We start from the raw sequence: 14,388 nt of genomic DNA, 5'->3' as shown, positions 1-14,388 counted from the left end.
CTAGAGATTTCCACTAGCAAGAACGCCACGTACAGATGTGGAACTTCAGGAAAGATAGCATATCCATTAGGATTGTCCAGAGAAACAGAGAGAAGCTTAATATTTAAAGGAATTAGTTGACGAGGTCATGGAGGCGAGCAACTCAGAAGTCCGTAGGACAGACTTCTGGAGACCCAGAAGAAAGTTCCAGTTGGAGTCGAAAGGCCGTCTGCCACCGAAATTCCCTCTCCCCTGGGGGAAGTGGGTTTTTTCCTAGGAAGGCCTTCACCTGATCGAATGGGCCCACCAACATTTTGGAGGGCAAACTGCTTGATTCAGACTCTACCGAATTAAATGTAGATCCCATCTAACAAATATCCCCACAGAAACACATAGACGATGCTTGACCAAATGTCTGGCTACTGTGGCCTAGCCACATTGACTCGGAAAATTAACCACTGCGGAGAGTACAGAGATTAGAATTTCTGAACAAGTGTGCTGAGGAGAAGGAGGCAGTTTAAGACTATTGTTGCCTCACATGTGTGTCTCCAAGTCAAAAGTCAGCTGCCCTGGGCCAGATCGGACCCACTGCCTATTTTTGTAAATAAAGTTTTATTGAAACACAGCCATACTCCTGCACTTAAGTACTATCCATGGCTGCTTTTGCCCTGCCACCACGGAGTGGAGGAGTGGTAGCCAGCCAGATCTGTTCTGCCAAGCCCCGCTGTATTATTTTGATTTGCCAGGTGATAGGATAATCTGATTTGTCCTAGCTCAACAGTTATTAATGGAGCATAAACTGTGGGAAGAGAGTAGTGCCAGTCCCTCGAGGGGACAAGTCCTTGCCAGATACCCAGACAACAGTAAGAGCTACTCATAAAGGAAGCAGAAGACCAGGTTGAGCTTTTACTGTGTGGCGGGCACCGTGCGGAAAACATCATCCCAGGTAACCTTCATAAAAGTACCATAAAGGCTGTATTACTGCCAACCCTCGTTTCTAGGTGAGAAGATGAGGCCGAAAGGACCCAAGGTCACAAGGAGAGCAGCAGAGTTGGGAGGGCTGGCTGCAGAACCCATACTCTTCCCACAGAACGGCATGCCTCCTCACCTGCGACAGAGTAGGCCTTCCGGAAAAATAAGGCAGAACATGGGAGCAAGAGAAAAATACAGAGCACAATACATGGGCTGCCTAGGGGCTCCTGGGTGGCTCAGTCAGCTAAGCACCTGCCTTCTGCTCAGGTCATGGTCTCAGGGTCCTGGGATCGAGCCCCCCGGTGGGCTCTCTGCTTACCAGGGAGTTTGCTTTTCCCTCCTCCCCTCCCTCTCTGGTCTCCCTGTCTCAAATAAATTTTTTAAAATCTTTAAAAAAAAAAAACAAAAAAACCATTGGCTGCCTAGAGATGATAGTTAGTGGAGGAAGCCGTGTTTGACTGGCAGGAAAGCAGACGTGCCATCATCACAGTTTCGGGGGAAAGGATTTAGCCAGGGCAGCCTTCCAGGTCCTCATGAGAGCAGCACGATGCCTGCCACAGGGACCCCCCTGCGGTTGGGGAGAGGCGGGCCAACCCACCCGTTCCACCTTCCCAAGCGGCGGAGCAGACCAGGCCTACCCCGCGCCCGAGGATCGTTCATCTGTCAGCACCCGGGGAAGGCAGCGCGGGGACTGAGATGCTGGCTCTAGTCCGGAGGCCAAGGCACAGCCTGAGCTCCTGACTTCCAGCCAAAGTCCCTTCAGAGGCTTGTTAAATATCCGTTTGTAAGGACTGGGAGGAGGAGATGCTTTAATTCTCTTCAAGTCGGAGGGCATCCAGAGATCTCCAGCCATTCCCAGCCCCTCCTCAGCATGCAGGATCCACACACACACACGCACACGCACACTCATAGGGACACACACAGGCACTAGCCCCGCATCACTCACACCAGCCCTGTTCCAGAGCCTCCCTCCCGCCCCTCCTCGCCTACGTGATTTCCACTCCTTGCGCTCTCTGACCGTGCTCACGCACCTCCCCAGGGCCAGCTGTTCTCTGATGTGCATCTGGAAGGAGTTCCTCGTCTCTACCACAGCTGCTGAAAAAGCCCAGACAGGCCGGCAGGTGCTGCTACAGGGCCGGGCCATCCCGATGAGTGGCGGACCCCAGGGGATGAGGAGATGGCCCGGGGGAAAATCTCAGTGGGGGGGTTGCCTTCCCCCACGGCCAGCCAGAGCACCAAGCTCCCGGACACAGTACTTCTAAAAGGCAGCCCGTGGCCCGAAGGCTTAACGCCCTGGTGAACGTAGTTGGCCACATCCACGGGCCCCGAGGGGAGTGCAGCCCAGGAGGTCTGTGCCAGCCCCAGGCCCAGCGCCGCCGCCCCATCTGCTGAATGACCCTGGCTGACCTGAGCCCACCCTTACCCTTGTCTTTTTCAGATTACGACGTGTGCGCCGAGGCTCCCTGTGAGCAGCAGTGTACGGACAACTTCGGCCGCGTGCTGTGCACCTGCTACCCGGGGTTCCGGTACGACCGGGAGAGACACCGGAGGCGCGAGAAGCCCTACTGCCTGGGTGCGTTGGCAGCACCCGCGCATGTTCCAGCCCCTGGGCTGGTGATTCGGTCCTTTCCTGGAGGCACTCCATCCCTGGGGCCAGCTCCCCGGGCGGCTCTGATCTTTGTTTCTTCCCTTATGTCCCGACACTCAGATAGTACCACGCCAGCCGTCACTGCCTTGATCGAACCAGCCTCAGCCGAGGAATTGTTCAGGGAGCTGGTACCTGCGAGATCCCAACAGGCAGTGAGCTCGGAGGGTGGGAGAAGGGGAGCATTAGCAAGTGACAACAAGAACAGCGTCACATGGGATGTTCGTGGGCAGAAACGTCAAAGCAGGGACAGGCGAGACTCCACATTCTCTCGGAAGGCCAGGCAGAGAGGCCGGGGACGAGGGAGGGCCCATGTGGCAGGCAGACTGGCGGGGAGTCAGCCACCTGGACAGCAGCTGAGCGGGCTCAGCTCTGTTCGTCACCACCGGCCGGGGCCTTCCCTCGCCGGCGGGGCTGTCCAGGTGTGCCCTCTTCGCCTTGAAGACGGGGTGATGGTGATGGTCCCCTGGAGCCACATGTTTCCACGTGTGGTCGTTCCGTGGCCAGCCTGCCTCGGAAACATCTGGGATCCTTGATTTCCAAAAAGATTCCCGGCCTCGCCTCCAGGGCCTGAGGGTAGGTCCAGAAACCTGCACGTACACAAGCGTCTCTGGCGACGGCGTGCACAGGCGAGCTGCCGGTTCAGCTGGAGGGTAGCTGAGGAGCAGGCAGGGGTCCGGGTGGAGACTAGGCGAGCTGCAGTGAGCGGCCCCTCGCCTCTGCCCCATCCAGGGCTCTAGAGCGCCCCACTGGAGACCTTCTAGATGTGAGCCTCCTAGGTCTCCCGGTGTCACCGATGATAGCTCCCTGCACTGACAAAGAGGGGTGAGACCACCAAGTGACTGGACCCGGGACCCGTGGTGCCTCCCACAGGGAACATGGTGCCCCACACTGTCTCCCTGAGGTCCCAGGCATGGGGGCTCTGCTTTCAGTTTGTGGGAGCTCCGGTGTGACACTTAGTCCACAGGTGACAGTGCATACTGCCAGGGGACCTTCCAGAGGACCACACCCCCCTGGCGTGCCCAGGTGGGTCCCAGGCAGCTGGTCCAGAGAGGGGCTGGGGACGTCATCCACATCCTGAAGTGCAGGGCTGAGCTCTGTCTGCCCCCCTCCCCAGCATGCACACAGGACTGAGTGTCACGTCCGCTCCTCCCACCCCCCAACCCCTGATGTCTTCAACCAGGGAGCGGGAAACAGACCGGGGCCTCCCTCTCTTCCCCCGCTGGGAAACCGGTCCCCGTTCCGCGGGGGAGCAAGTCTGTGATGTGCACGGTTTATGTGGACTCTGACGGGTCACTTGTTTGATGGTCTCATGGCTCGTTTCCACCGCTCATGGGCAGTCCGTCTGGGTCATTGAAGACCCCGAAATTTCCTGGGGTAAACTCACCATTAGACCCATCGTGACTATTTTCTTTCGCCAGAAGTGGCTTTTCTCAGATTTCGTTACATTTCTTAACTGGGGAGGAGCCATTCATAACTGACCTTGGGTCACCATCCAGCTGCTCTGAACCTAGAGCCGTAAAGGTGGCCGGTGGGGAGGAGACCAAAAAAAAAAAAAACAACAACAACCACCACCACCCTTAGCCCACTCGGGTCCTTACAGAAAATCATGGCCCTGATGCTTTTCAAACAGTGTTGCTCTCTGTCCACTCATTTCCTCTTCTGAGGAGCCCAGCCAGGTATTTCGGGCTGGCATCGTGGTCATGTTTTGTAGATGGGAACTTCGAGGGCTGGCAGCACTCTCGCACCAGGCCACGTGACATGGCAGAGCCCCAACCAGAAAGCCTGTCCCTGGTCAGCCTGGCACCGTGGCAACACGGCCCGGGGCACTCCAGGTGCGCCGGCTCCTGTCTCTAGCATCCTGCTCTAGTGCAGCCTTCCCTGACCAAGGCTGGCAGAGGGTCCTCTGCAGACGTTCATGGGAGGGCCATGCCGAATGTCATGCGTCGTGTGGGAAGAGAGTTCTCTGACCCGGAGCATCCTCTGCCTTTGGTCCAAACCCAGATATCGACGAGTGTGCCACCAGCAACAAGACTCTGTGCGCGCACACGTGCATCAACACCGTGGGCAGCTACCGCTGCGAATGCCGGGAGGGTTACATCCAGGAGGACGACGGGAGGACGTGCACCCGGGGAGACAAATACCCCAATGACACTGGTGAGTGGGGCGAGCCACCTTACCCCATGGATAGGCCCTTGGGAGCCCAGTGGGGCGGGCCTTCAGCCACTGACGTTAACGTGTGGGCCAACTTGAAAATGAGCAACAAGAAAGGGAGCAGTGGGCAGGAAGGGGCGTTGGCACGAAGGGCAGGTGGGACCTGGGTTAAGAGAGGGTTGGGACACAAGGTCGAGCCCCAGTGGAGCAAAGCCTTCTGGCCGTGAGGGTTGTGAGCTGGTGTGTATGTGAGGAAACTCCCCACCACGTGCAAGTGTGTGCTCAGGTGGAAATCAGTAGAACTTAACTAGGCGCTGGGGCCACACTCAGATGAGCAGAGAGGAGGCCAGGACCCCATGTTCTCCCAGAGAATGGGTCGACTATCAATAGGAAACACGTCCGTGTCCGGTCCGCGCGTACATCAGCGCTGCTTAACGGACTGTCCACGCTCCCTGCCTGCCCAGAACTATTTGTTACTTGGTGTCTGATTCGTAAAAACAGAAGTCGAGTGTTCAGGCGTGTTTATACCCATTTGTAGACACCGATCCAAAGATCAATGCTTGTATTTTGTCGTCTTTTACTAGTCATTGGTTTTTATTGCATTTTGGAAATAGTCAAGTGCAATGAGGTTAAAAGCTGGCCTTCAGAGTTTGAGAAGCTGATCCACATTCCATCAACCCGATTCAACTGACATGTCTCTCACCCAGGAAAAGGATCAGCCCGAAGGCTGGGTCACTCCTTTAAGTCTGGAAGAAGGTGCCTCTGTGCTCCTCTATCTGACACTCACAGGGCGGGAAGCTGCTCCCATCTTCCTGTGCTCGGAACACAGCTCTGACCCGTCCCCCTTGGGAAGGGACAGGATGCTGTCTGTCCGGAGAGGCTGGCTGGGCCTTGGACGCTCTCTGAGTGGGGCAGGGGGTCCTGGGCAAATCACCTGTACTGAGAAGCCAGGGAGCTGGGAAGGCTGAAGAGTGTGGACATTCGGGAGAAGGTGACTCTTGGGTGTAGCCCGAAATTTCAAAAAAAAGTGGAAGACAGTTACCATCAGCTGAGGACAGCAAACAGCTGGGGGACAGCTGGTCACATGGAAAACTACAAAGCAAACTTCTGAGAAGATGCGGGTTGAGTCATGAGGAAGCCACCGTGTATTAGAAGTCGAGGCCAAATGTGTCTGGAGCCAGCTCAGGATCGGGCAATCTGGAATAATACGAATGAATCAGAGGGCCTGGGGACACTTCAAGTCTGAGGCATGTGGAACCTGCATACCCAGAGGTGCTTCGAACAGGGATGAACAGCCTTCTGGGTAGAAAGGTTGATTGAGGAAAAATGTTTGCAGGCCTTTTGGTTTTTTTGTGTTTTTTTTATTCAAAATTAAAATCACTTTATTTTTGTCCCGTGATGGAGAAGGTGGGAGAGGGGCAGGGTGTGGAACTTACCTATTTGATTGTCTCCTTTACTGAGAGGAGATTATCCCTTGAAAAATAAAGTGTAGCCTTTTCGTCGCTGACTTAATTCATGGGCCAACTTAAACATGAGCCACAAGAAAGCAGCTTTCTAGCTTTCATTCTGGGGTTGGATTTGCAGCTCTGCTCGGAGCCAGGAAGGCCAGGGACTGTGCGGCCGACTCCACTGTCTTTCTGCCTTACGTTTCTGTCCAGGTGCACCCTGTTTACTTGGGCACGAAGGGTAGCGTTGAGCAACCCAATCTAGACGTTAACCCCCAGAAACCGCAACCACAGATGCTTACTGCTCGAGTGTCGGGGTGGGATTAGATAGGAGGGATCCCCAAATAACAGGACCTAGCCTCACCCGTGAGCGGGTCCCACCTGGCGCTGGTCTGCCCGGGCACCCGGCCTTTACCTCACAGAGAGCCAGAGAAGCCCTTTGGAACTTTCTGAGACAGCACGAGAGTTTCCCCCTGAAATGTACTGGTTCTTTGGTCTGGGGTGGCCTCCCTGTGTGACACGGTAGGGAGGGCTCTTGCCCGAGCACAGTGATAAGGCGGGCCCGGCAGGAGGCACTCACCTCCTCCCTCCTGCTTTAGCCGCGTAGACCCAGGCAGGGGGCCCAGCAACAGAGCCGGGCCGAGAAGTTCTCCTTGTGTCTCTGAAGTTCGCCGTCTGTTGTGTTAGGTCAGTCCTCAGACCGTAGTCTTCTGCATCCTTCCCAGAGAAACGAATAGTACTACTTAAAAGTTGTTAGTGTGTTACATGAAACCACACAAGACGTTTTAGCACGAGAGAGCAAGTTCAAGAGCTCAGGAATTTTACTTCAGTGATGAGCAGTGACTTCTCCAACTGAGAATTCTAGGAAAAACTGAAGCGGTTGTAGTGAGAAGGGGTTTAGACCTGCAACTTTCTTTTGTATCTTCTCTCATAGTCCTTTCACTTGAAGATGACCTATTTTCTCCTGACCGTTTATTGCAGCTTTTCCCCATTGGGTTCTACAGAGCTCGGGGTCTTGTGAGCTGCAAATAAGCCTGCCTTTCTTTCTTTCTTTCTTTCTTTCTTTCTTTTTTTAAGACTTTATCCATTCATTTAATGGAGAGAGAGCTCAAATAGGCAGAGTGGCAGGTAGAGGGAGAAGCAGGTTCCCCGCACCGATGTGGGACTCGATCTCAGTACCCTGGACAATGACCTGAGCTGAAGGCAGACGTTTAACGACTGAGTCACCCAGGTGCCCAAGCCTTCCTTTCTTTAGAAGCATCTACGTTCAGATGTTTGGGGAAGAACACGTTGCTATCCCCACTTAGGGGTTCATGGGCCAAGTGCATGAATGACTCGGAGAGATTGCCTTTTTCAAAGATGTTAATTTTGATTAAGCCTGAATTTCCCCCAAATTATTTTCTTAAGAAAGGCCTATAAACATCTCACAGACAAGAGTGCCCTGAAAAATACAATTTGGAATGTTCTAACGTATTAACCTCAAAGGACTGAGCTCTGGGGTTGAACGTGGTAGGTCGTCTGGTTGGCTTTCGGGCAAAGATGTCTTCCTCACCAGATGAAGCAGCCGAAAGTCCAGAGGGAGGCCATTTGCTGCGGATCGCAGAGCCTCTGATGAACAAAAACAGGACAGGAGCCCTCCATCCTGCCACACGGAGAGATCGTTTGTTCCTGTTTACAGTGGCTTCAGTGGGAGACGTCTGTCTAATTAGCAAGAACTGCCTGGTGCTTCTTACCAAGCTTTATTGTTGCACAAAACTCATTTACAGATGAGCCTAGACTGCAAATTCTCTTTATCCTCTCTCTCTCCATCCTCCTCTTCGCAGAACAGCTACAAACAGTTTAAAAAACAAAACAAAGCCAAAGCTGAACCAGCACTGTCTGTCGGCTCACACTCCACGCCCCCCCCTTCCCGGGCCGCTGACAGCAGCATTAGAAAAAGAATTTCTCCGTATTTTTCAGTTACCGGTGTCTATTGAGTTCACCACACATGCACATGGGATGAGCATTTGGTTTTAGTGTTTTGCTAAGAAAAACATTCCAACGCTAGTAACCGAGGACATCAGGAGGGAAGGGACAGAGAGGAGGAATCCAGACCCGTCGTTAAAATTATGAGCAAGGACAGGCAAGTCGTAGACCCTGAGTGTGAGAGTCCTAACTCGAGCGACGAGGCCCCCAGAAGGTGGGGGGTAGCTTTGATGGTGCTGGCAACAAAAGCAAGCACCCTGGACGCGTTGCTTTGACAGCGATGCCCTGGAACATTCCATGGCCTGGGGGCTAGGAGAGCTGGCTGCGGGAGCTGCTGCGGTACTGACCGTGGAGCGTGGCTGGGCAGGTTCCGGTTCCCACTGCCTGCTCTGTAGAAGGAGCAGGAGTGTCAGACTGCGTGAGCTCTGCAGACCCTCTAGCTCTCCCGTGTTCCTTCCAGAACGTGGTGGGGTGTAACGTGAGTCACCTAAGCCTGACCAGCCCCAGCACCGCCCTCATTTCTTTGTCCTCCATCTAAGTGAGCCCCAAGGCTCCACGAACTTGTTGATGCCCAGCTTCAGCAACTAAGCCGAGAACATTCCTTACCGTATCTATAAAATGAATCAGGACCAGGCAGATACTCAGCTCAGCAACCGGAGAAGTCAGGGGCCAGGCGAGGCAGCTAAGCAGCTTCGTCTATTTTGGACGGATTAATAAACTTAATATATCATCGTGGTTATTTTTTTGATGAAGAGATAATGATGATTGAATGTGAACACATGGGATCTAAAATTTCCCTCCCCCCCTTTTTTTTTAACTTTGCATTGTCTAATGTCTGTGACGTTATAGTCAGAGGAATTTAAAATCAAACACAGCCTCCGCTTGCTGTTAGAGAGCAGTGGGGGGGTGAAAGGTTGCGGCGCACACGCAGGCCTGGCGGCGCGAGCCCCCGGCTGCCCGGCCAGAACGGCGCGTTCGGTCGCTTGCTTGCTTTGAAAATATGTAGCCGGAGCCCGTGTAGACACTCCAGGGAGTCTGTGCAGCACTGATGGGGAGACAAATTAGGGACATGTTGGCTCCATAGTAATGAGCTTAGTGCCCTGTTTTTCAACTTCTGTTTACTTTCTGATAGAGCGACCATGACCCTCGGGCAGTTCAAAGCGTCGGGGACGGCCAGGTGTTTCATGAAATTTTCAAGCCCTGCTAATCCATAGATCAGTGGTTCTCAACCCGGGAAGCTTTAAAAATTGCCGATAAATGTTCCCTGGCTGCAGTCCCCAGGTGGGTGGGGTGTGACATAATGGGATTTTTTTTTTTTTTAACCTCCACCCCTTCACCCCCTTCAAGTGGTTATAATGGGCCACCGGCATCCGGAACTGCCGGCCAGGGCACAGTCCTCCGCGGTCAAGTTTAAAAACAAACAAACTCTGTTCATTGGTGACATTGCTTATGTGCAAGGTGTTGGCAATATCCTTCAGTTTCTGGATTTATTGAAGTATTATTAATATGGTATCTGAGGAATTCTTTTTCTAATGCTGTGGGATACCTAGCCTGCTCGGCATTAGTAAAAATTAGAGCTCTATGCCCCCATGTGGCTAATGAATGATAATGCACCTTTAAAATCCGATCTGGTGGGAGCAGAGTGTTGAGTAAATCCTCCACTTAAGGTGAGCGTGGTCACAGTTTGAGATGCTCGGTGATCGCAGCATGAATTGCCAGGACTGACAACATGTAAGATCAGCGATGTCTTTCCAGATTTCTAAATGAATTATTAACGTAACATATACGAGATTCTTTTAGCTCCACGTTTGATATTACTGTAGACAAATTGCAGGATAAATGAGCCCCAATTCAGAACAGATCGCACGTTCCAGGCCTGCACACACAATTTATCTTGGAGCTGTCTGAGAGCTCTTTCCAGAGGATGATGTAAAGAGTCCTATCCCACATCTGTTATTTTGTAGGGAATTCAATACCCCCAACAATAACACTTACGGAGCACTTGTCATGTACCGGGCACTGTCCTAGGAACCTACAGGTCTGTCTTCCTTGCTACTGTGGCAGTTACCCTGGTGATAAGTGCCTTTGTCATTTTACTGTTGGAGGAACATGCCCAGAAGCTGTGGCTTCCAACCTAAAGGATACTAAGTGGCAACATCAGGATTTAAGCATGATCATCTGACTCCCCCCAGAGCCTCTGCTCCCTGCTACCCTGTTACTCTGTGTCTACAGAACCGACACAGTTCATCTTGATGTCTGTGTTCCAAAGATTACACAAAGTGATGGAGAACAGACCAGGCGTTCTCAGGTCATAGTCCCTTCGCAAAGCTTACTCCCTGGGGGAGGGCTGGCTGAGTACGCATGTGCTTCAGCGTCCCATGGAGGGCTTTGATAGATCTGTGCACTTGACCCCAGTCCCAGGATTTCAGATTTTTGGCAACAGGTGCCTGGGCGGTGATGGTGCTGCTCCTGGTCAGGCGGTCACTCTTGAGAACCACTGCCCCGGAGTCTGCCATCCAGAGAGCACTCGGGGACCCTGAACAGAACAGCCCATAGCTCGCTGCCCCCCCCCCACACACACACAATGCTGGATTCAGGACCTGCAAGCCCCCATCCTGTGCATATAGCGCTCTGGAGGGCCTACAGCAAGTTACTTTACTTATCTATAGAGGAGATTGAACCCAAAATACATCCATGCTCATATTCCACGATCTAAACGAAGTAAGTCTAGAACCTGGAAGGGAGGTTTATTCTAATCGTGAATATCTCAAGTTGCCTTCATCACACCCACACCTGGAAATTCAGCTGAGTATCTAGTATAGTATATTTCTGAGTATATAGAAAGAGGAAGATGGGCTTCTAACTCGTGTCCATGATGGCCTGGCTCTGCCAACAGGGCTAGTTCCTTACAGAGGTTGGTCACAAATTGTCAAGCAGGTGTCCTCATCTGTTTTTGCATTCTCAGTGCCTCACGTGGCCTGGCAAATAGCAGATGCTTCATGGGTGGACAAGAGGGGGAATGGGGAGGGATGGATGAGTGGGTGGACGCATAGAGAAGTGGATGCGCGAGAGAGGTGGGTTACGGGACGGGATTGTATAAATCGACAAGTAGATGGGACGGAATGGAGGAACGCTAGTTTGGCAGAGATGGACGTCCTACAGCCGTCCTTCAGCGCTGACAAACCTAGTCAGCCTGGAGCCGGGGTCCCCTATGTATGCGGGGGTCCACCGTTCCCTGCCATCAGCACAACCAGAGATGGTGGGGCTGCTGGTCTTCCCTGCCTAGTGAGCTCCTTGTGTCGCTCAGTTATGTTGGAGACGCATCCTCACAGGAGCCCAGGCTCTGTGGGCAAGTAAGACTGTTTGGCACACTACACAGGGACATAGGGCCCAGAGGAGATTGCCTGATGTGTAGAAACGGTGTTGGACTCAGAGTCAGGACACCGCGACTCTAAACCCACATCAGTCAACCTGCGAGATGACTTTTAGGTACCAGATGTCCATTTCCCCTCATTCTGTTTGTGTTAATACTCTCCTCCAAGACTTCTGGGGTTCTCAGGCAAAAGCAAAGCGAAGGGCTGGGTAGGTCTGAAGCTGGCGCCAGGCACGGGCTCCCATTTATTACGGGCAGGTGGCATGGCCGCTCTCCCACAGGCAGGACCTTCATTTAACCCTCACAGTCGGCCTGCGCTACAGGAATTATTCTTCCATGTTATGGTTGAGGAAATTGGGGCTTGTCGAGGTCGGATAACTTGCCCGAGACTCCTGAGCTAGTCATGCTGGAGCTGGGCTACGCAGCCGGGACCACAGCCCCTGGGAAACCATGCTCTTGACCGACCCACTTGACCTCCTCCAAGCAGAGACCTTCCCCAGCCTCATAACTCAGCTCAGCGCTACAGAGCTGTGGTGGGAGTTAGCGTGAGTCCCCGAGTGTACCAGCTGACCGTGCTGTCGGTGGGGAGCCCCCGACCGGACAGCCAGCCCAGGAAGTGGGGATGAGCGAGGTGCTCATGTTACCAGGCGAATGTGTACGTATTTAGAGACGGCCACGGCCCCGTAGATCCAGGCGCTCTTTCCAGCCACTCGAAACCTGCACTGTAGGTTGACTGGTTGATCCTGTTGCTTACGGTAACTTAGAGATGGAGCCCTGCTTCCCTGCTCAAACCTGCTGACTTGAGAAGTGTGTTCCCAGCATGGGTACTCCAAGCCTCAGGCCTCCCATGACGTGCAGGGATGGGGTGTGGCGGGTGAGCCCTGCGCCCGTGCTGCAGGTAGGTAAATAGGCAGAGATCTCAGTCGCCAAGTTGCCCCCAGACCCCCTCCGCTCCTAAAGAACAGAAACACTGGTCACAACATAGGTCACCAGGCAGGGGATCCACCATTGGAGAAATCAGCCGGGCTGCATGGAAGGTTCATAAGAGCATGAGTGCCCAACTCATCTCTCCATTTGCTAGCTCTGCCACAGACCGTCACCAGCTGGGTGGCTTCGAGGACAGAAATGCATCCTGTCCGTTCTGGAGGCTACAAGTCTGAGACCAAGGCATCAGCAGGGTTGGTGCCTTCTGAGGGCCATGCGGGACAGTCTGTCCCATGCCCCGCTCCTGACTTCTGGGGGCTTCGCCAGCGATCTTTGGCCTTCCTTGGCTCCTGCCCTATTGCCTGATCTCTGCCCTCACCTTCATGCGGTGGCCTCCCTGGGTGCGCATCTAGGTGCTGGTGTCTCCTTTTTCTATGAACACCAGTCCCGTCAACTGTGGTCCCACCCTGCAACAGTAGGACTTCGTCTTATCACATCAGCCACGACCCGATTTCTGAATAAGGTCACATTCTGAGGTCCTAGGGGTTAGGACCTCAACATACGAATGTTGGCAGAACAGTTCAACCTGCGACGCTCTGCCTCACAAGTAGCACGTGTCGTCCTCGTGGGCTCCCCGCAGGTCCAGGTCTTAGGTGGCTTGTGCTCCGGGGCGGGCAGCCACTCCGCAGGTTAGCGGAGAGACTCCCGCCGTCTCAGCAGACACGTGGTGAGTGCGGCCTGAGGTCAGGACCACAATATCTCTGTAGAGAGAGGACAGACTTTGTGAAACGTCGGACCTGGGTCTCGATCGTTGATAGGTTTCTGTGAATGGGGACCGCAGAGAGGGCTCCCCAGAAGAGGGGGAGTACGAAAAGCTCGAGCGAAGGAGGACAAGAAGTGGCTTAGAGGGACATTGCTCGGCTGTCCCCCCTGCATTCCAGATGGCATGGTGAACGCTGGCCTTCAGATGGAGGAGAATAAATCATGTCAGGTTGGGAGATCACACTTCCTGAAAAGCACTAACGAAAGGGCCATAGTTCCCGTGTTCACTCCTGCAAGAGGACAATACTAGGGTGCCTGATTGGGAACAGCTGAAGCCAGAGTAAGGGGAGCCGGCAGCATGGCGTGGGGGCTGCCTCCATCTCTCCCCTGACCCAGGTGTGCAGCCAATGACCTGAGAACTGCCAAATCACAAGCCTCCCTCCCTCCCTTGGCCCACTGTCCATGGGTCCTCCACGGGGACTGCCATTTGCGAGGCTGTCTGCAGCCTCCTGAGCCCACCCAAGCCCGTCCCCTCCCGCAGGGCACAACGAGAAGTCCGAGAACGCAGTGGAGGCCGGAAGCTGCTGTGCCACGTGCAGGGAGTTTCACCAGATGAAGCAGACGGTGCTGCAGCTGAAGCAGAAGGTACGTGCCCGTTCTGTTAGAGCCCGGCCCTGCAGGAAGAGGGCTCGGCAGAGAGGAAAGGGAAGAACAGCGAGAAACAGTAAGACAACTCGTTATCGCCTACGATCTCCGATCTCTGTGAACGTTCACAAAAGTCTCCGTGAATGTTCACGAAGGTCGCTGCCAGCTGGGTTGGGACTGGGACTTTGCTCTGCCTGCCCACCCTTGGAGCTGCCCTGAAGGGCAACACGCCCATGAAGAAAGCATCAATTAGGTAACTGTGAAGCGGGGCTCGAGGTGGGGGGCGCGTGGCCAAGGTGTAAGGAGGTTTAGCTAGGACTGTTGAAACCCTGGGTAAAAGGAACGTCCAGACACATGGTCCTGGGGCAGGCTTACGCAGTTCTGTTTCATCTAACATTCTGGTTAGGTTTTACAACCGAGAACACCCTGTCTATAAACATCCGTAAGCGGACGGTGAATTTCCGGAGCGGCTCTCTTTTTCACATTGGAAAGCAGCCGTTTGGGTGCCTCGTGTCAACAAGAAT

General features: G+C 53.8%; 1 protein-coding gene across 1 annotated transcript in view; it reads left to right on the top strand.

Annotated features, from left to right (window-relative positions):
• The window catches only part of CCBE1 (collagen and calcium binding EGF domains 1), a 224,431-nt gene that overhangs the window by 192,148 nt on the left and 17,895 nt on the right, over positions 1-14,388 (top strand). The window contains exons 4-6 of the mRNA XM_046025531.1: positions 2,390-2,524; positions 4,601-4,753; positions 13,761-13,864. Coding sequence (XP_045881487.1) covers positions 2,390-2,524; positions 4,601-4,753; positions 13,761-13,864 — 392 coding nt within the window. The remainder of the gene's footprint in view (positions 1-2,389; positions 2,525-4,600; positions 4,754-13,760; positions 13,865-14,388) is intronic.

This window comes from Meles meles, chromosome 12, assembly GCF_922984935.1.
Source record: "Meles meles chromosome 12, mMelMel3.1 paternal haplotype, whole genome shotgun sequence".
NCBI lineage: Eukaryota > Metazoa > Chordata > Mammalia > Carnivora > Mustelidae > Meles > Meles meles.
The sequence above is the reverse complement of the archived record's forward strand: the minus strand, read 5'-3'. Positions and strand labels throughout refer to the sequence as shown.